Here is a 23,297-nt window from a genome sequence, read left to right on the forward strand (position 1 = left end):
GGGCCAGACACGGGGGTCGGAAATGAGCTCCGCGGGGTCCTTCCCGCGAGGAGGTCCCGGAGGGGGGGCTGCACGGCAGACACGAGGTGCACCTCCCATGGTGCCGTGCGTGACTGAGGACGCGCGGGAAGGCTGTGCCGGGGGACCCGGGAGGAGTCAGGGTGCACGGAGTTTCCTGCTGGGGAAGTGGAGGCTGGGCCAGAGGGTGGGGCAGGCTTCTCCCAGGGTGGGGGTCAGCGACAGGGACGGATGTGGGAGCTTCTAGGAGGGGTGCCACTGACCCAACCGGCTCCCACCGGCCCCGGCTGGCCCGGAGGTCCGCGTTGTCAGCGACTGAAGGGGACACAGAGGGACTGACCCTCAGACCACCTGAGGGGCCTTCTTCTGGTGAAGAGGAGGCCTGGGTTTGGGGAAAGACTTTCTCATCCTGTTGCTCTCCAGTTGGGTTTCCGGTAAGGTGAAACCTTAGGAAAGTAACCGCTTTTGGCAGAACAGTCCCGGGGTTTGGCTGGGGGACGGGGACTCGGCCGCTGGCCCCGTCCAGCCCTCACCAGGCCCACACAGGTCCCCGTCGCCGTCTTCCCAGCGCTGGGCGGGCCCGGTGGACGGCGAAGGCCCGGGAAGGTCACGGCCACGTCCTCCGGGAGCGCAGGAGGAGCGCACAGCTCTGTCCGTGCCCCTGGACGCAGCCTCTCTTCCCTGGAGGGAAGCCCCGCCATCGCCCCCGAGGCCTGAGGGGTCTGTCCCCGTTGGCGGGGGAACAGAATGTGCTTGTCTTTTCGAACCCAGGGCCGGGCCGGGCACGGAGGCTGTGAGCGGTGCATATTTCACAATCAAACCCGAGCAGTCTAAACCATGAAAGATCGTTTATCCAAACACAATCAGGGCTGGCTGAGGTCGCCCAGAAAACGGCAGGAAGGAGCCTTCGGGGGGCAGGGGCCGCTGTGAGGGGCCTACAGCCGGCCCAGCCCTGGGAGTTATTGAATGACCAAGGGTGGGGAGGGGAGCCAGGGTGGGGGGTGAGGTGGGTGTGTGACCACGGTGTGTGGTCGGTGGGGGTGGAAGCATCAACCATGAGTTCCTCTCCTGCCAGGTTTCTTCTTACCCTTGGCAGCGAAGCTACCAGGTCACAGGCGGGCCACTATTTCTGTGCCCCACTGTGCCCCACTATTTCTGTGCCCCACTGTGCGCCACTATTTCTGTGCCCCCACTGTGCGCCACTATTTCTGTGCCCCCACTGTGCGCCACTATTTCTGTGCCCCCACTGTGCGCCACTATTTCTGTGCCCCACTGTGTGCCACTATTTCTGTGCCCCACTGTGCGCCACTATTTCTGTGCCCCCACTGTGCACTACTATTTCTGTGCCCCCACTGTGCCACTATTTCTGTGCCCCCACTGTGCGCCACTATTTCTGTGCCCCCAGTGTGCGCCACTATTTCTGTGCCCCACTGTGCGCCACTATTTCTGTGCCCCACTGTGCCTCGGACACTGCTGATTACAGCTGCCAAGCACAGGAGCCCTGATGGCCGGGGGCCTTCCCCCCCCCCCCCCCCGTTAACACTGAGAAAGCCTCCCGACAGGAGGCTGTCAGAGAGATGGCGGCCACGTCGCCCTCGGAGCACACGACACTCCAGGCTTTTCAATCCCAGCGTCCTCCTCCCTGCCCCGTCCCCTCCCTTCGCCGCCGCGGCCATCCCATGTGCTGGCGGGACGATGAGCGGGGAGGGCTCTCTCCCCAGGCCGGAGAACGGAGGCCTGAAGCAGGGAGTGGCGAGCCGAGGCCACAGGGTCACGCCCGTGCCCGGGCCCCGTGGCCGGAGCGTCCCGAGGCACCTGCGGCGCTCCTGCCCACGGTGTCCGCCACGGCTCTCCTGTCCCACGGGAACGGGTCCCTGCCCCCAGCCTCGCGAGGAGACGGCGGGCACAGAATGTCTCGCACCGAGGCCGCACGGACACGTGTCCCAGCTGCAGACGGCAGAGCTGAGGGCCCCGGCGGCTGAGCACGGGCGTGAGGCTCCTCAGGGCAAATACTCTCTGCTGCCCAATCCGGCTGCACGTGTCCTGCAGCCTCAGAATGAACGACGGGAGGCAGTGTGGCCCAGTGGCCAGAGCCTGAGGGGTGTGATCCAGGCCAGCTCAGCCGTACACGGCATGTGGCCTCCGTTTCCCTGTCTAGATAACGCAGGGGGTGGATGAGACGGCCCCTCCGGGACCCCCGATCCTACATCGTCCAAGCTTCACACAAGCCTCCGGCCACCGAGGGGAGCCGAGTCCTGGGCCCCTGGGCTCCCAGCGGAGGGTGCCAGCTGCCCCTGCCGCGTCCGGCACCCTTTCCGGCCGCGGGGCCGGGCCTCGCCCGGACAGCTCCGGTGCCGGCGGCCAATGCCGGCCATTCGCATCCACTCCCCGCTCTACGGGGCCGCATCCAGGCTGCATTAAAAATTAATTACACATGCTATTTTACTGCCAGTGCATAATGTAATGAGCACCAGCTGTGCTAAACAGCCAAGCTCCTTTTTAAGACAGCTATAAAAAATAAAAAAATAAAAAAGGAAGAAAGAAAGAAAGAAACGGCACCTCCAAAGGCCTCTCCTGTCAGAGCAGGAAAAGCAGCCACATCTTGTACGGATTTGGACAGAACCCTTTGATTTGGCTCTGCCTGCAGAGGCCTGGGGTCCGGCCCGGCTGCAGGTCTCCGTCTGGACGTGGTCGCTGGGAACCCTTTTATCTAAGGACAGCGACACTGGTAGGTGCCCCCACCCCCGCTGGGCAGCGTCAGCCTCTCCCCCACCCCTCCCCACCCTCCCCGCCCCCCTCCCCCCTGCTCCCCAGCAACCTCAGCCCCCACTGGCGCTGGAGATGTGACTTCAGGCAGCCAGAGAGGGGACTTTCTGGGGCTCTGGGCCACCTCCCCCAGCCCGGAGAGGGGCCCCTCCACCCTGGGGGCCGGCCGTGTGGCTCTCCACGGCTCCTCCCAGCACTTTCTCCCATTGTGGTCAGGGCCGGTGTGGCCTCGGGAGCAGACACGGCGGCAGCATCCAGGGGCTGGCGTCCGCTGGACCTGCGGCCCCCTGAGGGTGCAGACGTCACACGGCGTACGAGTGACCCTAAATGTTTAATAAGTCCCCTAGCGTGAGCCCACCCCGCGGGCCCTGAGGCCTGGCTGGCCCGGGGGAGACCCGACTACAAACACGACTGCAGAGGGCGGCGCAGGAGCATGTCTCGAACCTTCCCCCCCGGGCGTGCTTCCATCTGCTCGCGCTCACCCACACTCACTTCTCCTCCTCTTCGCCCGTACCCACCCCTCCCTCCAGAGTCTCCATGGAGGCTCTCACTCCCCCTGGGGCACCTCTGCACCCCTGCACCGGCCGAGGCAGCCGCGACCTGTGGCTGCCCACCGACGGACGCCCCGGTGCTGAGCAAACCCAGTCCGGCCGGAGTGCCACCGCCGCTCGGCCCTGTTCTGGGATGAAATGTGCAAAGCACGGGCCCTCTCATTAACATCAGCTCCCCGAAAGAAGGCCCCTTTCCAGACAGACTGCATTAACTGCACCGAAGCGTCCACAGCGGGGGGGTGTGGGGGGTCCGGTCCACGGCGCCCCACCAGACAGCCCGGTTTTAAAAACCTACACACCCCGAACCCTGGGATAGAGCAGGAGGGGGAAGCGGCGGGTTCTACGGGTAAACCCTCCTGTGTGCGTCCAGGTGTTACCTTCTGTCTTTACGGTCCCTTTAGCTAAGGTGACCAGACGTCCCGCTTTTGGCGGGACAGTCCCGATTGTTAATATAATAATTTGTCCCGTATCCCTCGGTGTTTTTATTTTTATTTTTATTTTTTTAAATATATTTTATTGACTTTTTTACAGAGAGGAAGGGAGAGAGCTAGAAACATGGATGAGAGAGAAACATTGATCAGCTGCCTCTTGCACACGCCCTACCAGGGATGTGCCCGCAACCAATGTACATGCCCTTGACCGGAATCGAACCTGGGACCCTCCAGTCCGCACACAGATGCTCTACCACTGAGCCAAACCGGTTTCAGCCCCTTGGCGTTTTTAAAAAGTCCCGATTTTTGGAAAGAGTTTGTCCCGCGTCCCACGGCGTTTTAAAAACAGTCCCGATTTTTTCAGTCTGGAAAGGGGCCTTCTTTTTTTTAAAACGCCGTGGTTCGCGGGACAAATGGTTAAAAATCGGGGCTGTCCCGCCCCAAAGCGGGACGTCTGACCACCTTACCTTTAGCCCAAGCCAAGAAACCCCAGCCTGGTTGCACAGCACCGCAAGCACGCTCCCGGTAGGAAAGCCAGTGGAACTGAACTTGACAGGATGGCCTGTGGTGTCAGCAGCTACCCCAGGACAGCCGCTGACTCCTCCTCCCGAACCCAGACACGCTCACCACCCGAGCTGGGGTCCTGGGTGGCCTCGCGTGCAACCTGGAGCCCCACCACCCTCCCGTAGGAATCCGCGTGGCAGCCACGCCTCTCGCTTCCTCTCTGCCTCCCCAGGCTGGCGCGGGGTCCGCCTCTCAGAACGGAGACTCGGGGGTTCGGCACGGGGCACGGTTCTCAACTCCTGACCTACCGTGTTTCCCTGAAAACAAGACATCCTCCGAAAATAAGTCCTAGCGCATGGAAAGATAAGACATCCCCTGAAAATAAGACCTAGCGCAACTTTGGGAGAAAAAATTAATAGAAGGCACTGTCTTATTTAAAGAAACAGGGTATGACCTCATGCGATCCTCAAAACAGTCCTTCACAGCACGCACCACCCCATGCGGGTGGGGAAATGGGAGAAGGGGAGGAAATGACTTCTCCTCGGTCACACGGCCAAACGGCGCAGAGCAGCCTTCACCCAGGGACGGATACCCTGGAGTGTCTGCCTCTGAATCGAAGGTGCTGGGTTCAGGTCTCGGCCCAGGGATTCTCAAACTCAGCTCTGAGCCGCAGCCTGCCCCAGGCCCAGTCACCCACAGTCACTCTGTAGCTGGAAGGACTAAGGGGTCCATTTCAGAGATCGGTATAAGGAGCCCCGTTTTTTAACTGCAGCATGGGTAATACAGACAGATGGGGCGTCCCCCCAAAAATGCATACACACACTTTGAATCATTATAAAGGTAATAAAATACATTTCACTTTCAAAATTGAGCTATCAGCTCTTAAAGTATGTTTACATTTTGAGGGGACACCCTGTATATGTATGTGTGTACACACACACACACATAGAAACCCAGTACATGAAATTCGTGCACAGGAGTGGGGGGGGGGGTAATCCCTCAGCCCTGCCTGCACCCTCTCCAATCTGGGACCCCTCAGGGGATGTCCAACTGCCGGGTTAGGCCTGATCCCTTTCACAATCCAGGACTGCTGGCTCCCAACTGCTCACCTGCCTGCCTGCCTGATTGCCCCTAACCACTTCTACCTGCCAGCCTGACTGATGTCTAACTGCTCCCCTACTGGACCAATCACCCCCAACTGCAAGCCTGGTCCCGCCAACTGTCCTCCCTTGCCAACATGCCCCCCCAGCTGCCCTCCTCTGCCATCCTGGGTGCCTCTAACTGCCCTACCCTTCAGGTCTGGTTGCCCCTAACTGCCCTCACCCACTGGCCATCTTGTGGTGGCCATGTTTGACCACATGGGGATGGCCATCTTGTGTGAGGGTGTGAGGGTCAATTTGCATAGTACCTCTCCATTAGGAGGAGAAAATGAGGCTCAGAGTGGGGGGTGGGGCAGGGGGTCACGTGCTCAAGGTCACCAGTCAGGAACAGGAGGGGCCAGGACCACAGCCTGAACCGCCTGACTCCACGGGCGGCCTGGACATGTCCCCGCATGGAATTTCTCAGGGAAACCTTCCTTTCCCAGGAGCGCCTGGACCCCTCGGGTCAGAAAGCAAGTCCCTGCCCCCACCCTGACCACCAGAAGGGAGTCCTAGGAGGTGGGGCTTGTGGGGGGCCACCAGCCTGAGAGACGCACAGCACCCCATCTGTGTGGTCTTCTCCCCCGTCAATCACCCCCTCCTATCGAGAGCTGCGAGCGTGTTCCTGGGCGCGCAGTTAACCCGTGCGAGACGCGGTCACACGGGGTTTCCGTGTTAACTTGGAGAGAGAGGCTCGGTGCATCCAGATCCAGAAAGGGATGAGGCCGAGTGCGGACGGCGGCCCTTCCCACCTGCGGAGCAGCCTGCCCCGCCTCGCGGGGACCGGGGGTGCCCTGGCTCCCAAATGGGCACTGGACCCACTGAAGCCGACAGCCGGGGCCCTGGCGGGAGCCTGGGAGGGACAGGCGCCACCGGAGCGGGGAAATCCAGGGGTGCGGCCCGGCGCAGCTGATGCATGGGGGACAGTGCTACCCTGTTTCCCTGAAAACAAGACAGTGTCTTATATTGATTTTTGCTCCCAAAGATGCGCTAGGTCTTATTTTCAGGGGATGTCTTATTTGTCCATGGAGAAGAATACAGTGCACATTTATTGTTAAATGAAAATAAAGGAAGTTTATTACCTGTATACGGTACGGTAGTACGGTAGCTGTCAACGCAAACCAGACAAACTGTGAATCCTACAGTATCAAGAATTCACTCATTTATTCAATGACAATCATGTCATCATCTTCTGGAACATCATCATAACAATCCAATTCCTGAATTTCCTGGTGGATTTCTTGTGACTCCATTTCTTTCAGAATCAGTGGACCAAATCTCTCATGTTTAGCCTGGGGGGGCCTTATTTTCGGGGGGATGCCTTATATTTCACTCAGAAGGAGACCTGTAAGTAGGTCTTATTTTCGGGGAAACACGGTAGGAATCAGGGTGGAGTGCTGGAGACTGAGAGCGGCCCCTGGGGATCAGAAGGAGAGGTCCCAGGAACCCCACACACAGACACCCCGCTGCCAGCAAGTGTGGGGGCTGCTCCGGTCTCTGAGTCCTCAGAGCATCAAGCTATACCACCCAAGAAGGCCTCAGACGGAGGAGGCCATGGCTGAAACCAGTGTGGCTCAGTGGATAGAGCGTCGGCCTGCGGACAGAAGGGTCCTGGGTTCGATTCCGGTCAAGGGGCATGTGCCTTGGTTGCAGGCACATCCCCAGGTTGGAGGCATGCAGGAGGCAGCTGATGGATGATTCTCTCTCATCGATGTTTCTAGCTCTCTATCCCTCTCTCTTCCTCTCTGTAAAAAAAATCAATAAAATATATTTTTTTTTTAAAAAAGGAAAAAAAAAGAAGAGGCCATGCCACAGGATCAAATCCTACCTCTGCTCCTCCATTTCCTTTCAGGGATCCCTACAGGGGGACAGGCCCCTTCCTGCTCCTCCACCACCACCAGACTACATGCAGCGGGAGGGCAGGGACCCTCACCTGACTCTGCCTGGGCTGCACAGTGTCTACAAAGTAGTGTGTATCAGACCCTGGTACCCAAGCATGGCCTCCTGTGGAGGAATGGATGAGTGAATAAGTGAATGAGTGAATGAATGAATGAATGAGAGCGGAGAGCCCTTGACGTCTCTGAGCCTCGTTCTCTCACCTGTAACGTGGGAGAGAACCCAAGGTTGCTGTGAGGATTACATTCAAGAACGTACGCAGCATGCCCAGCACAAGGCGGCGAGCAGGAGGCCCTCAGTCCTCACCCTCACAAGAAGGAGGCGGCCCGGTGGCTGCGAGCAGGTGTGAGAGGAGCATCCCCTGGACACAGGCAGAGGCGTGGGACGCGGTGGGAGGAGGGCGGCCCTGTCAGGAGGCATCCTGCTGACAGACCCCAGGCCCCCAGCTCGGCCCAGCCTCCCCAGCGGAGACGTGACTTCCCAGTCTGCGCGATGGGGACGGAGCCGCCCCCGCACGGCCCAGCTGCTTCTCGGAAGGGCTGGAGCCAGCAGAGGGTTCGGCAGAGCCCTGAGCGCCAAGGAGATGGTGCGCCTGCCCCCCAGGACGTGACGGAGTCTGGTCGTACACATCTGCTGATCTCCGACAGCTCGCCCTCCCTGCCCCGCCCGCAGCGCTGATCACAGGAAGCCGCCCAGGCAGCCCAGACCCCAGCACCCCGCGAGCAGGGACCACGGCCCAGACCTACCAGCTGGGACAGGAGCCCCCGTCACCCTGGACCCCAGGCCCTACGATGCCAGCACCTGTCAGAGGGGCTGCTGGGAAGGCGACCTCACCAGCAGCAAGGCCCAGCGAGCTCGTGGCCCTGGAGCTGGGCCGTCTGTGGCCTTCCACAGAGATGAGGCTCCGGCGGGAATCCTCCCTGGGAACGGCTTCAACGACATGCAAACCCGGCCCCACAAATACCGCCTTCCTTCCACCACCCGCGCCAAGAGAAGCCTGCCCGTGTCCCGCTCTGCGCCCACCCTCCCCCCTCCTGCCTGGAAATCGGCCAGCAGGTGCGCCCACCACCTGGGCGTGTGGGCATCGGGCACGGCACACGGCACACACGCCAGGCCCAGGCCAGAGCAGGAGGCGGCGCTCAGTTTGGGGACTCGGGGGCGGGGAGGGGGCGGTGGTTGTCATGGCGGCCAGGGTGAGTCATCTCACTGCCCCTGCGGGCCCGAGCCTCGTCCACCGAAAGCCGGCGCACAGTAGGCGCTCAGCCCCTCAGTAAGCACACGGCCCTGCCCCAGCCCCTTCACCCTCCCCCAACTCACCCCCCCCCCCCCCGAAAGTCTCCTTTAAAGTGTTTTTTCCCCTCGAAGCCAATGGGCAACACATTCTCACGGAGAGAAACGCGCTGTGGACGGCTCGGCCACGTACACAGACAGCCACCACGGAATCCTGCTGGCTGTGTCTGGCGTGGGAGGGGGGGGCCGGGGGGACGGGGATGGGGAGGGGCGGGGAAGGGGCCGGCAGTGGCGAGGGCAGGCGGGAACCTCAGATGTTAGCCGTTATCCAATTAAGCGTTAGCTAAACAGCCCAGAGAGATGGAATTGGGAGGCTGGCAGTGCATTCTGGGAGACTCTCAGGACGGGCGGAGGCAGGCGTGGGGACCTCCTGACCCACGGGGACCAGGCCCCGGTGCTCCGTTCCGTCCGCATCCTTCACCACGTCCCCTGCAGGCCCCCGTCCCCACCCGAAAATGCCTTTGGGGGCAGGGAGAGGCTGCACGCCCCCCCCCCCCCCCGGTCCCCACCTTGCCCCGGCCCACCCGGAGAGGTGGCAGCGGCTAGCTCTGCCAGGTGCACCCCGCGCCCCCTCCCCCCGGGAGCCCGCCCCCCAGCCCCGCGGCGTCTGTTACCTGACAACTGACACTGACATCCAAAGGGAGCCTCCGCGTGCCCCTCGCCCTGAGTCCCGTCGCCCGAGCCCGGGCGCGCGCTGCAGCACGGCAGGGGGAAGCAGGGCAGAGCGCCCAGGGCGCGCAGAGGTGAGGTGATGACGGATGCGTGAGGGTGGGAGGAGGAGGCAGCTATGGGGGCCATCGCGGGCAGCTGGGCAGGCCTGCACGGCCCTGGAGAAAAAACAATAGAAAAGACTGGTCAGTCGGGCCCTGGACGGGACACGAGGCTCGGGGTGCAGGACGGGGGCCCGGGGGCACAGGGCTGCAGGCCGCCCTTCCGGGGTGCCAGGCCCTGCGGGGGAGACTGCGGGGCACAGGCTGGGGCCTGGCGGTGCTACAGCTGCCGGGCTGGGCTGTCTGAGGGCCAGGCTCCCATCCCCGAGGGCCTGAGGCAGGGAGCTGTCAGGGTGCCCACTCCCAGGTAGGTCCCCCTATGGGGGGGGGGGGAGGTAGAGCGTCTAAAGTGCTGGGGAGCAGGCTCCATGGGGCATCTGCTCCCGTACCTCTGGGCCACCCCCCTCCGGGGAACTCCAGGCCCCCGTGCTCTGCCGGGACGGCTGTCTGTACAGGCCCGGCTCCCCCATCCACCTCGGAGCGCTGGGCGCCCGTTAGCCTCCAGCCTGGCGAGCGGCCAGCGGGTGCCGCCCCAGGCCCCAGGCCCTCCTCCGCGCCCCACGCCCCAGGCCTCTCCGAGGCTTCAGACGCCCCCAAGAGAGCCCTGCCTGGCACCGCCCAGCCCCCCTCCGCACTCCCGCCCTTCCCCGGCCCGACGGCCAGGACAAGGGGCCGGGGGCCTGCCCGCCCCAGGGGCCTGCCCGCCCCAGCTGCCCGGCACGGCCTGCGTCTGATTTGGCCGTTTATCTTAAACGGCGGAGAGACCACCAGGGCAAAACATTTGTGTGAAGCCCTTGCCAAAACCACAAGTGAAGAAGCCCAAATTCCCTGGGTAAATAGCTGAGCGGGGAAGCATCAGAGAGACAAAAAGAAAAACGTCAACAAGACGACAGGCCGCTGGGCCCGGGGCCGGCTCCCCGCCCCATGCAGGTCTGCAGGGGGGCGTGTGTCCACCCCATGGCCCCACTGGGACCCGCCATCCAGAGGGCCACCAGGCCCTGCAAGCCCGCTGGGAGCCAGGAGCCACAGTGCTCGCCGCCAGCGAGCTTCCCAACATGCCCTGGGGTGAGGCCTACGATACCCATTGCACAGACCCGGAAACTGAGGACCTGGGCCCAGAAGGCTGTACACTAAGGGGACCAGTCATCCCGCTTTTGGTGGGACAGTCCCGATTTTTAACAATTTGCCCCAAGTACCGAGGGATTTTTAAAAAAGTCCCAGTCCTGACCCGCCTGCACAGGAGGCCTGCTGGGGGCGGAGGCAGTCACTGCTGGAGCAGTATAAGCCTGCCCCGACTCCAGCAGTCCGGGCCCCAAGCGAGGGCCAAAGCCCAAGGTGCTGAGAGGAGCCACCTACTGTGTGCTCACATGTGCAGGCAGGCTCCGGGGCAGGCAAACCCAGAGAGAGCCCTGGGGGAGGGGGGGGAGCGGAGAGCGAGGGCCTGCTTTCGGAGGAATGAAAACGTTCTGGCATTAGATCGTGGTGACGGCTGCCCAACACTGTGACTACACTCAAAACCATGACCTGTCCCCCTTGCAAGGGTTAAAACGGTGAATTTTTTTTTTTATGTGAATCTCATCTCCATTTCCTTTTCAAGCCTGTCTCTGGCTTCACTGCCCAGCCCAGGCCACCTCCCAGCTCTGGTTCCTCCTCCAGGAACGCGTGTCTGCCCTCACAGGCGCGGGCAGTGCCCTGCCCGTGTGGTTCGGGGGTGGAGCCTCGGCCCGTGGGCCAGGAGGTCACAGTTCGATTCCCGGTTGGGGCACATGTTCCGGTTTCAGGCTCAGGCCCCAGCATGGGGCGTGCAGGAGGCAGCCGGTCAATGATGTTTCTCTCTCATCCGTGTTTTTCTCTCTTTCTCTCTCTCAATTCCTCCCCCTTCCTCTCTCTCTGAAAATCAATAGAAAACATAATTTAAAAAAATAAAATGCAGCCCTAACCGATTTGGCTCAGTGGATAGAACGCCGGCCTGCGGATCAAAAGGTCCCAGGTTCGATTCCGGTCAAGGGCATGTACCTCGGTTGTGGGCACAGCCCGAGTGGGGGGCGGTGCAGGAGGCAGCTGATGGATGTTTCTCTCTCATCGATGTTTCTGACTCTCTATCCCTCTCCCTTCCTCTTTCTCTAAAAATCGATAATTTAAAACAATAAAGTGCAGAACCCCTGAGAGAGCGCTCAGGCCCTGTGACCAGGCGCTGACACGTGCACAGGAAGCCGGGAGCTCAGGGAGAGGCGGCCCGGAGCCCGAGGCCTGGGTTCTGATCTCCCCTCCGCCGTTCCTCTCCCCTCTGCCATTTCCTGGGTGAGTCACTCCACAGACTCCGCCTCTGAGGGACAGTCCGGACACGTGGGGCCTGAGCAGAGCTTCTGGGAGACACGCAATCACTGGTCCCCCTGCTCGTTTACACTATGTATTTATTCATTGTTTCGTTCATGCCTCTCTTTTCCTTTCTGGACCTCCTCCCTCCCTCCGCTCCCCGCGGAAAGGCACCCCGAGGAGCCCTGCAGGGCGCGCCTGCACAGAACAATGTCTCCGGCGGGCTCGGCGGGTGCCCCTGGCACAGGCCCAGACGCACGTGTGCGGTGGTATGTGGCAGAGGGACGCCGAGACGCCATCCCAGCTTTACGGGGATCCGGGCGGCTTAAACATAAACCCCTGGCTGGCTGGCCCGCTTATCACGGAAGCTCACTTTCATTAGGGAAAGAGAAATCAACGGCGAATGCATCTATCCTCTCATGGGCCCCCCCCCCCCGCCCCCGGCCGCCGCCCCAGGGAGCCAGTGACTGCACCGCCCTCTCGCACAGATGAGGAAACCGAGGCTGGGGGCCCGGACCACGGGCCGTGGGCTTCGGACCCTCCCTCTGCACATCCGCACACAGAGGACACGCCCACGCCGAGGCCCCACACGTGTCTGACTCCGCATCCGGGCGTGAGGTCCTTTTTAATGCATCATTCCAGGAGGTGGGGGGTGGGGGGGCGTGTAACCCGCTCTCCCCTCGGGACGGGCCCTGCAGAGGGTGCGGCTTCCTTCCTCGCACATGCGCACTAGCCCAGCACACACGCATGCACACACACACACACACACACACACACACGCATGCACACGCCCACGGGCGGCGTGGAGACACAAAAACCCTCCCGGGAGAGTCAGGGCCTGGTTCGGAGGGGAATGGGAGCCTTTCCCCAGGCTGCACCCTCGGGTGACGCCCCTCCCCCTTGGGTGGGAGCGGTGCAGACCCCCAGCCGGGAGACGAGCTCTGGAATACACGGTGTCCAAGTGTATTTTTCTCCCTACCGGTGCCTTTCAACGGATAACATTTTTTTAAAAGCCAAGAGCTCCTCCTGAGAGTGCAAAAAACCAGCCGCAGGCCCCGGAGGGCGACAGACAGACAGACAGACAGCCGGGGAGCCAGCGCCCGCCCGTGGCGAGGGCCCCTGGCAAGGGAACCTGACAGCCCCCTCGCCCCTCCCCCCAACGCCAAGACATTAATTCTCACAAGTCGGGGAAAATTACTATGCATGAATGCAAAAAGCATGATCAGGAGTAATTAACATGGCTTCATATGCAAATTTTATTAATGCAGAAGTACAAAGTCATTATGCAAATGAAACTTACGTCAACTCTCTTGACAAATATTCATCGCGGAGGCTCAAGTTTCTCCCTCTTTATTTATTTAATTTTTCCTCTCCCCCCCCCCCCTTCTTTTTTTCCTGAATCTTATCTTTTTTTTTTTTTAGAGGCTCAGGTAGTGCCGCCGAGGGCCGTGTCGGCAGCAGCAAGCCACACGGACCCTGTGACAAGTTTGCAAAGTTGCATTTCAACCAGAGGAATTTATTCTTGCATCGTTGATTTTTTTTTTTTTGTAGTTGGCAGGTAAGCGACAGCTCATAGGAGAAGGGGAAAAAATTAAAAAAAAAATTGAAAAGCGCTGGGCAGCCGGCAGCCAATCAAAACGCCAGAGCCCGTAATGAGGGCGATTGATGGCTGTTTGGCTTTTACTGCAGGGTAATGAGGAGGGGGAAAAATATGAATATTCATGAGGCTGTGCTCCTGCCTTTGATGATTAAAGAAATTTTTAATATTCAAATAAGCGCTTGCCAAGTGATTAACAAAGAACATGCACGCAGAAATATGGAAATGGGAGCCGGGGAAGATGTGAGAGCCGGAGCAGACTGCAGGAAAAGCCAGCCTCCAATTTCACAAACAAGATAGGCAGATAACCCAGTTAGCAGGCGGGCAAATAAAAACATCTCTTTCGGATCGCTTCAATATTTTGCCAGCTACTTTGTCTTAAGGAGGATAAAAATGCTATGTATGAAGGGGGTGGGGCAGGCGGGGGGGGCGAGAAAGAGAGAAATCACGGGAAGTCAAAGGCAGGGCTCACAGTGAAGGATCCTGATCCGAGTCCCAGCCCACCTCCCCCTACCTGACGGGAGGGAAATCGGGACTCTTTTTCCGGTGTGCTAGGGCGAGGTTTCCAGCTCAGGCTTGGAAACCCAAGGCTGGCCAGTTTGGGGCGGTCAGGTGTTGCTTCTCAGAGGGGACTGGAGGACGGAGGGAGAGAGAGAGAGAGAGAGAGAGAGAGAGAGAGAGAGAGAGAGAGAGAGAGAGAGAGCGCGCACGAGCGCGCGAGTTAAGAAGGAGGAGGAGGAGGAGGAGGAGGAGGAGGAGGAGGAGGAGGAGGAGGAGGAGGAGGGAGGGAGGGAGGGAGGGAGGGAGGGAGGGAGAGGTGTGACTCTGGGGGCCCCAGCCTGAAGAGCTCGGCACCTCCCTGGCAGAAACACACACAGGAGGGGGTCCCAGGGGGAAGGCAGAAGCATGTCCAGAAGCTAAAAGGACCCAGACTTCGGCGAGGGGCCTGGCCTGGCCATCTCAGGGCCACCCCGGGGGAACCAGCCGGCCCCAAACAGAGGGAGCCTCCATGGCCGCGGCCCAGGACCCCCACTTTCCCAGCCCGGCCTGTGCACAGGGAAGCACAGAGTAACAGCGCTCGCTGGCAAAACCACCCCGCGGTTAAAATGCGCCTCATTGGCAGCCGGTGGCATCCATTTTGGCAATTTCCTCTTTGAAAGGAGCGGAATGCCACCTTCAGTGAGACGGCTGGTACTTCCCAGACAGGTCCTGGCCCTCACCTGTCCTCGTCTCTCCTGCCCTTTGGGGAACAGGGGGGTGGGGGCAGGCCCTGGCTGAGACAGACAGCAGGAACCCAGAAGAAGGATCCTAAGGCATCTTTGTTACTCAATTTCAGAGCAGCAAGGGTCCTGGCCTGGGGGGGGGGGGGGGGGGTCAAATAATAAATTTCTTCCCTCCAACTTTTTTTTAGTTTTTAATTGCTAAGGTCCGGGAACCAGCAAAGCCTGGAACTTGCTTTTCATTTCACTATAAATATATGTCATCATAATAAGACAAAACAGTCAGGAATGCAAGCATTTCCGAGAACCGAGGAAGTCACCGTGGAAACCTGTAAGCTGGAGGGGGGTATGCGGGAGGTGGGGGGAGGTCCAGAGGGTACTGCATGGCTCAGCTCCTGGCACCAGGCATTTGGGGGACCAAAAAGTCCTCTGTGGGGAGCTAGGGCTCCCCAAGTCCCACTCCCCACCTCCAATGCCTCCGTCCAAATCAGGTGCCCGTCACCGGCCTCTGGGTCCCCAGCTGCCACGGGTTGGCATTTGGGGGTTCACGTGGAGGTGACCTTTGAAGGCGGAGCCATGGGGAGGGGAAGTGGGTGGCACAGGGTTTGCACAGCTGCGTTTGAAGATTTCCTTTAGGCCGTTACATGGGAGACACGAAAACACGGTTCGAATCCACAGCCAGCCGGTACTGGGCTGCCTGCTGAGAGCACAGCCCTTCCGGGGCCTGAGCTGACGGGCTGCCCTCACCCCTGGGCCTGGCTGGCGGGAGGCAGGGGGGTCGCAGAGGGAGGGCAGGGCTTCCACAGCGCCCACCCGAAGACCCCACACCTGCCTTCCCGTCCCTCCTGGCATCTGAGCGGGCCCCTCCCCTGGGCGCCTCCCCGCCCCCGGCTCCCTCCCCACCCACAGGCCCGCCCGCCGCTCTGAGATCTGTCAGGGGTGAGTCACCGCCTCCACTGCTTGTGCTCCCCAGCCTGCTGTCACTGAATGCACCCCAGAAAAGGCAGAGGCGGGGCCAAGAACAATAGGCCCCCAACACCCCCAAATCCGCCTTCCTCTTCCCACCAGGGCTGCGTCTCACGGAGGGAAGGGGTACAGACCACCCCTTCACCGGGCCCCACGCACAGGGGCCAACCCCAACCCCCTCTGGGTGCGGCCGCCAGGACCCCTTCCTGCAGCCGGGCCGGGGGGCGGTGGGGTTCCAGCACAGGTCCCCGTCCCCCTGTGGCCCTGCCCAGAGAGGGGGCAGAGAGCACCCGGGGCCTGCTGGGAGGAGGGCTGGGTCCCAGCCTCCTCCTGAACTCCTCGGGGGAAGTGGAGGAGCTGGTCACTGCCACCCCTGAGCCAACCCTACAGCCAGTGGTCGGCACACTCACTAGTCCACAGAGCCCAAGATCAACAGCACGACGACGACGGACGTTTCTTTGGAGAGCCGCATTTTTTAATCTTAAACGTCTCCTAAGGCCACTCCTTCCACATAGACTCGCCCAGACCGTGGTGTTTTGTAGAAGAGCCACAGTCAAGGGGCCAGAGAGCCGCATGTGGCTCGAGAGCCGCAGTTTGCGGACCGCGGGAACACGAGATCCCTACTGCTGGAATGCAAATGAACAGAACTCCCAAGCTCCAGCCAGACGCCGCGGCCTTTGACCCCGGCTTCGGGACACACACACCCACCCCCCCCCCCCGGCACAGATCTGAGTCCTCAGGGGTGACTTCAGCAGGTGGACCCCCAGAATCGAGGCCCTGATCCTGGAGCGGGCAGGCCTGGGGGCAGCAGGCGAAACCACGTGTTTCTCTAGTTGGGGAGCTGTGTGCATGCTTCTCTGTTACACAGACTATGCACATGTGTCAGCAACGTGGGCACGGCACCGTGTGAGTCCCCATCCCCATGAAGCTCCAGGGGTCACGGACAGGCGGGAGGGGACAGAGTCTCCCAGAGGCGCCGCCCCTCTTCCTGGCCTCCCGATCGGCGTCCGTCTCCGGCCTTCTGCCCTGAAACAGCTCCTCCACTCATCGCCTCTCAAGCTGCATCGGGACCCACACACACCAACCTGCACCCCTCTTCCCGATGCACACCCCCCCCCCACCCCCAGATGAACAGCACGGCCTGCAAACGGAAGCAAAAAGCTGGATGCGCCATTGGGGCTCCAGCCGTGAAGAACTGGGGCCTGGCTGGGGTCAGGGACCTGTGGCCTCTTTTCAGGTGGGACTTAGTGGCCAGACCCCAATGACCGGCGTGGCCAGGCATCCACCCCTCAGCCATGTCCCCACCTCACAGTTGCATGTGTGTGTGTGTGTGTGTGTGTGAGTGTGTGTGTGTGAGGGCGGGGAAGGACAGGGGCGGAGGAGCGGGGTGGAGAGGGCAGGGACCACAGTCAAGAGCGAAGTCTCACGTCACATCAGGGAAATAAACCAGAAGAAGATTCCAGCGAACAGCACATTGCTCTTCCCCATCGGCATCCACGGGGCCTGGCCTCTGAGGAGGGGAGGACCTGGGAATGCCGAGGCCAGGTCCTCGCTGGACACCGGGCGGTCCTCTCTGGGGCGTGTTTAACGCGGGAGGCGGGGGGGGGGGGCCCTCAGGAAGCTGTGGTCTCAGGCCCACACGCTCAGCCGCCTGCACCAGAGAGCGTCCACTGAGGAGGAAGCCCGAACCCCGAGGAGCTCAGAGAATCCGGGGAGGACACGCAGCCCCGCCAATAAAGAGAACCCCGAGAAACCGAGACGCACAGCGCCCAGCGAGGAGGTGACAGCCAGGGAGAGGGATTACAGCCCAGGGGCAGGGGTGGGGGGGAGAAATGTCAGCCTCACTCCCTTTTTAAGATCAGTCCATGACATTATACTGGGCAGGAGGGGGGCTGTCCCCCGGGCCAGCAGGCTCCTTGTCGGCGAGCAGAATTGCCACCGGCTTAGCAGAAGGTGCAAAAAGAAAGCAGAAGAAATCAAACTGGCAAAAAGGGGACCCTCTCATAGCTTTATACGTGTCTTGTTTTTAGTTGCAGTCAGTAGTGTTGTAGGCAGTGGGCCTCCTACAGTAAAAATAAGCACACACCAGCTTCCTCTGGATTGTGTTGTTGGTTTGGTTTGGTTTTGGGTTTTTTTTCCTTTTCGTTTCTTTTTACCTCTTACTAACAGGGAGAGACGGTGGGGGCTCCATCACATAAGAGCATCTTTCTGTGGCCTCTCTCGGTGGCCACGCCACGTCTGAAACGCCACTGCCCGGGGGCCTGCAATCCTCTGGGGCGGGGGGGGGGGGGGGGGGGTGTGTGCGGGGGGGGGGGGGGGGGGGCGAGAAGGCAGGCGGCGTGGCAGCCACGGGTCCGGAGCCCGCCTTCCCGCACAGGAGGCCTCTGCCGACGATCGCCCACATTCCCTCCGAGGCAGCAGCCTGGCCCGTCGCCCCTGCTTGTTTCCCGACGCCAGGTCCACGTCCATCCCCTCACGCACCGACGCTGACGGCCGTGGGTGCAGCAACAAGAATTTGTAAAAATTAACACTCGGCGGGATTCATGCAGCAAAGATGGTGAGCGCATTAGCGCCGGGAACGCTGCTCCTCCCGATGCAAAGATGCAGTCGAGCCTTGCTGACTGCTGCCGAGGTGCTGCCGCGCCTCGCTCCGCGCTCGGTGTGATTAAAGGGGCCGTGCAGGGTCCTGCGTGGAAACAGCGTGTCCCTGCCGAGGGCGCCCCTCGGGAACCTGGGGGTCGCAGCACGCCGGCGCTGGGTTGCTGCCCTGTTTTCTCAGTGTTTCTGACACAGAGCTGGTGTGCTGGGCTGGATTCGCCCCAGAGGCCCGGCTGCTCCAGGCACACTCCCCGGAGAAGCCAGGCCTGGCCTCCTGGCACCAGCACCCGCCCCACTTTTATTTGCCATTTATTTGTTTTGGGAAATCGTTTAAATAAATAAATAAATAAATAAATAAATAACCTGCATGCTCTCTTGGGTTATCATTCTCTGCCCAGCACCCCCCAGGACCATGCCTTGTCAGGCACCCCGAAACAAGGAGGTGGGCACAAGGCAGAGGCAGGGGCGCCTCCCTGGCCGCGCTGTGTGTAAACAATGCCAGGGCGGCCCGTCCCCACGGCGCCCCAGCCAGCCGGGCTGGGACTGGGATCTCTCTCGCTGTCGCCTCCTCCGAGGAAGGACCCAGCGCGCACGGCTCAGGAGGCCTCGGGAACCACACAGACACAAAACCAACCTGAGATGAGAAAACAAACATCTCTGCACCGCATCGGTCAAGATGGCAGGGAAAAAGGAAGTCTCGGGGCTGAGAGCAAGGAGCCTGACTCAGCTCGGCCGCCTCAACAGCTGCGGCCTCTCCCCGGCTGTGCCTGCCGCCCCGCCGGCCCTGTCTCCATGGCTCCTGTGCAGCCCTGGGCCTCCGGGGCAACCGGACAGAGGGTTTTTTTTTTTCCTTCCCTGTGTGCGTTTTCATACCCTTATTCTACATCCTAATTTCTTTTCTTTTTATTTTTTTTTTGGGGGGGTGGAATCAGTGTCACTAAAAAAAACACGTCACTCTGTTTTTGCAAAATCCAGCAGCTTCCTTGGCAGAGCGCGAGGCTGGCTGGCATTCTACCCTCATTTGACAAAACTACTATTTCTGGGCACGCACTCAAAAACAGGTAGGAAGCAAATGCTGAGAAATAAGGAAGTAAAAACAGCCAACAGATCCTTCGCTCCCGAGAACGCCGAGCGTAAACATGATTTATTTAGCGGCGTGGAGCGCGCCTGTTCCCCCCTCTCCCCCCCGCTCCCCGCCGGGGCTGGGAGCCTAGTCCCTCGGGGTGAGGGGGAGGCTGGAGGGGGGGGAGGGGCGGGCAGGGAGGACCACGGGGCATCGTGGGAAGAGGTGGCAGCTACCGGGACTTCAGAGTTTCAGGGGAAAGACCATATCCTTGCCCCCAAATACATGCGTGTGTCCAAGAAGGCTGCACTCATCTGCCGGTTAATTAGCGAGCTGCCTCCGACAAAGGAGAGAAGACCCAGCTCCTACAAACAGCGTGTGCAGGGCGCCCACCTCCCTCCCTTCCTTTTTTTTTTTTTTTTTCAAACCACGCGGGCCGGGTGTGGGGACAGGCCCGGAGCCCGCTCAGGTGGGGGGTCCGAGCTTCTGAGGCCCGGCCTGGAGGCGGGGGGTGCTCCCTGCCCTCCCTGCCCATTCTGGCATGCCCCCACGGAATGGACTGGGATCTGTATTCAATTAAGGAACACCAGACAGCCGCTGGCTCCGTGCCCGCCCCAACGCAGCCACGGGGATCTGCCAGGCCCCCACCCCGCTCCGGCTCCGATGCCAGGGAACGGGGCTCCCTCGAGTGCCCGGGGGAGAAGGCAGCGGGCCACCCCCTCACCCCCCACCCCAACACGCGAGCCGGCGGTCCGGGCCCTGCTGGGGTGAACCGAGGCCGCGCAGAAAGCCGGCATCTGTCTGCTCTATAGAGCGAGTCTGAGCAGCAGGGGCCGGGCCTCCACAGGTGACTCCGATTAAAGCTCCCATCCAGGTCGCTCCGCGTTTGCTGGGGGAGGAGGGATCCGAGCCCCTCGGAGAGAGAAGCAACAAAACAGGAAGACGGGCCCCGCAGGACACTCAGGCCCGCTCCTCTCCCCGAGCGAGCGCCAGCTGCGTGCTCTGTGGGCGCAGATGCCGGTTCCTGTCCGCTTCCAGAGGCGGTGGCGGCAGAAGCGACACGAATCCCCCGCCCGTCCGTACGGAGTGGCCGTCTCACCCGCCAGGAGCAAGGCTGCGCTCTTAAAGGCCGCCTGCTGTATGCAGTCCTCCCCTGCGCCCTCTGCCCACGCCCTCTCTTGCTGAGAGCCAGACACCAAACAGCCAGGAGAGACACCTTCGGCGGTCTGCTCAGGTCAAAGGGCAGCAGCAGCAGGCCCCGCCAGTGTCAGGGCCCTGAGTTCCAGGGCAGTCCCCAAACGCAGGGCTGGGGGAGGGGGCCAGCCCCCTAAAATGAATGGGAATGCGGGGGAGAACGTTTCCTATTGGTTTCAGGCCACTAAACTGAAAACTCAAGCCCTCCTCCTTGTAAGCGCCCCCCCTTCCCTCCGCTAAGCCCCCTCACCTTGAACATGACGTGCTACAGGAGCAGCTATGTGACTCCTCACCCTTCTGCAAACCACTCACCCTGCGCCCCTCCCCCCTCCGCCCCCGGGAGCGGGACAGTGACAGTCTGTGCTCTTTCATGTCTTTGAAATCGGCAACGACTCCCCTCCCGGCAAAGGGTGTGCTCTGTGTGGCACCTGGACGGCGGGCGGCGGCGGGAGCCAGCACAACAGCACATCCCCGGGTGACAGCCGAGGACGGGGAGCCGAGCGGGTCTGCCCGGGCCGTTCCGAACAAACACTTCGGAGACGGGCAGGGCAGTGCGTGCCCACACCTCCCATGGGTGCTTCCGCACCCACGTGCCCCCCTCCCAGCTCCTGCAGCAACAAATACTGATGAAGGTTTCGCTAGGGCCCGGGTGCCGCTGCGAGAGGCCAGGCTTCTAGAAAAGCCTGTAGAGCATCAGGATGTCTCACAGTCAAACACAGAAGATCCACACCTCCAACAGGGCCCCCTGGGATCCCACGGGCATCCATCGCCAAGCGATGGGGCCGGCCCAGGCCCCCGTTCCCGAGCACGTCTCCCCACACACGGCCCCGGGACAAAGCCAGGCAGGCAGTCCCCTGCGCCCTGCAGGCTCGGCGTGCACACTCCGCACGGCAGGCCCGCCAGGCAGCCCACCTGCCACGGGCACCGAGGTGGGCGCCCCCAAAGGAACGAGAGCAGAGGGGAGGGGGGCTTTCAGCCTAAAACCAGAGGGAGAAATCTCCGGCCATGTTCACCGTGCTGAGCCATCAAAATAAAGAGAAAAAGGTACGTGGGCCTCCTCCCCCGGTGACAGTCATGAAGTCGGCGGCCAGCCACACGTCACTGTCTTCCGGGCAGAGCCTGAGCTATTCCCCCCGACACACGCCTCGTCTCCCCAAACCCCCACGCTCACGTCTTTCCAAAGACACGCGGGGGCCTCGGCGGGGGCCCAGGAACACACACGCACGTGACCCCGTGTTTTATCTCCCTTTCTCCGGAGGAATCCGGCAGCATAAATATTAATCAAACACGGGGATCTGCCTTTTCAGTCTGGGGCCATTATGCGAGGCGGATTGTGATCTTTACCTGTATTTACAGATAGTCAGAGGCAGATTCTATCTTGTTAGGACTGTTATAAATGGACGTCTGAGGGGCCAGCCAGCAAGTCCGAGCAGGTACGCAAACCTCCCTGCCCGGGACCGCCAGCAGCAGCGCTGAATGCGTTACCTTTTCCACGGGCCTTTCAAAAAAAAAAAAAGGACATTGACAGAAACCTGCAGAGGCCTCCGGCAGGAAAAGCCAGCTGCTCAGAGCTCGGGTTCACTCACGCGGAGATCTCTTTTGGGTTTTTTTTTTTTTTGTTGTGTTTTGTTTTGTTTTTTAAGGTCAGCTCTTACTCAAAATGCCACGGAGGCACGGGTTGCAAATATTGCACCTCTGAGAGCACTGGCGAGGGCAGGGTCCTGTGATGCTCTGGGTCAGCCCAGATCTTAAGGAGATAGGTGCAAGCACATTTTTTTTTTAATCACCTTGACACTGGTTAACAGCACATTTCTGAATAATGGGGGGGGGGGGGGAAATAGACGTGGTTCTTCCAGTGCTCGGCTAGGAGAGCTGTCCCTGAGAAGGTAAACTTTTAATCTCCGGGAGCCAAACAGCATGCGTTTTTGTGTCCAGGCAGCAGCTGTGGGGAGATGTTTGAACGTTTCCTTCGGAGCTCCGTGGTAAAGGCACGGGGAGTCTGGACCCTGGCTTCTCTGGGCCTGTGAGGGCCGGCAGGAGGGCTCTGAACAATCCGTGGCCAATTTTTAAGAAGCGAAAATAGAGGCTCTGAGCGAGGTGGCCATTTGCATACAAATTCCCTCGGAGGGAGGCGTTCGCTGGAAAGGCGGCCTGCCGGCTGCAGGGAGGGAGGGCTGACATTCATTTCCTGCGCTTCCGCACGGCGGAGGGTTCCATGCCCGCGCCATTGGGAAAGCACTTGTGTGGAGTGTTTTAAAACCCCGGGCCCAGGAATTCCCTCCGGGAGAGCGGGCTGCCCCTCCTGGGAGGCAGCGGGAGAGAGCTCCAGAGAACACCGCCGCCCCCCTGGGCGGGACCGGCCCCGGAGGACATAAAGACGCAGGGGAGACCCAGCTCCTTCCAGCCCCGCTCCCCGGGGCCCGCGCTGGGGATGGAGGCACGACCCTGGGGCACCCCCACACACACACCTCACCCCAGGAAAGCCACCCCGGCCAGGACCCTAGGTTTTGGGGAGGGGCTGCGGGCAGGAGTTCCCAAGGTCCTGAAATGCAACCCCCCAGGTCTGGGATGGTCACTAGCCGGGGCACGCGCCCCTGAGCGGAGGAGGAGGGGGCGGCGGGTGGAGGAGGGGCGGCCCAGCACACAAAGGGGCCCGGGATGGCGGGCTCCCGCCCTTGACCTTGGGTCTCCGCCTCCATCCATCTCCAGCGGCAGCCGGGCCCGGAGAGGGGCTGGCTCGGGGCCAGGGGCGAGCTGGGCTGGCGGGGCCGCAGCGAGGTGGGGCGCCCACAGGGGGCCGGGAGGGGGTGGGTGGAGGAGGAGGAGAGGAGGGGGCGGGACTTGGAAAAAAAACCTCAGGAGCTGCTCCCAGGAAGCCTGCCTCCCAAGGCCCGGCTCCTTCAGGACCTGGTCCTGGGGCGGATCCGAGTCCCTGTGTGCCTCCCGCCCCCCCTCCACCCCCTCAGAGCAAAAGTCGC

The 23,297-nt window shown here is 61.2% G+C and overlaps 1 protein-coding gene across 3 annotated transcripts in view; it reads right to left on the reverse strand.

The window, feature by feature from the left end:
• Positions 1–23,297, reverse strand: part of BCL11B (BAF chromatin remodeling complex subunit BCL11B) — an 88,851-nt gene that overhangs the window by 40,534 nt on the left and 25,020 nt on the right. For 2 of the 3 annotated variants that reach the window (XM_045575104.1, XM_045575102.1), the window contains one exon: positions 9,210–9,422. The exons of the other annotated variant lie outside the window; for it this stretch is intronic. In XM_045575104.1, the coding sequence (XP_045431060.1) occupies positions 9,210–9,422 (213 nt within the window). The remainder of the gene's footprint in view (positions 1–9,209; positions 9,423–23,297) is intronic. 3 annotated transcript variants of the gene reach the window in all.

The sequence above is a fragment of the Pipistrellus kuhlii genome, unplaced genomic scaffold (assembly GCF_014108245.1).
Source record: "Pipistrellus kuhlii isolate mPipKuh1 unplaced genomic scaffold, mPipKuh1.p scaffold_m20_p_65, whole genome shotgun sequence".
Taxonomy (NCBI): domain Eukaryota; kingdom Metazoa; phylum Chordata; class Mammalia; order Chiroptera; family Vespertilionidae; genus Pipistrellus; species Pipistrellus kuhlii.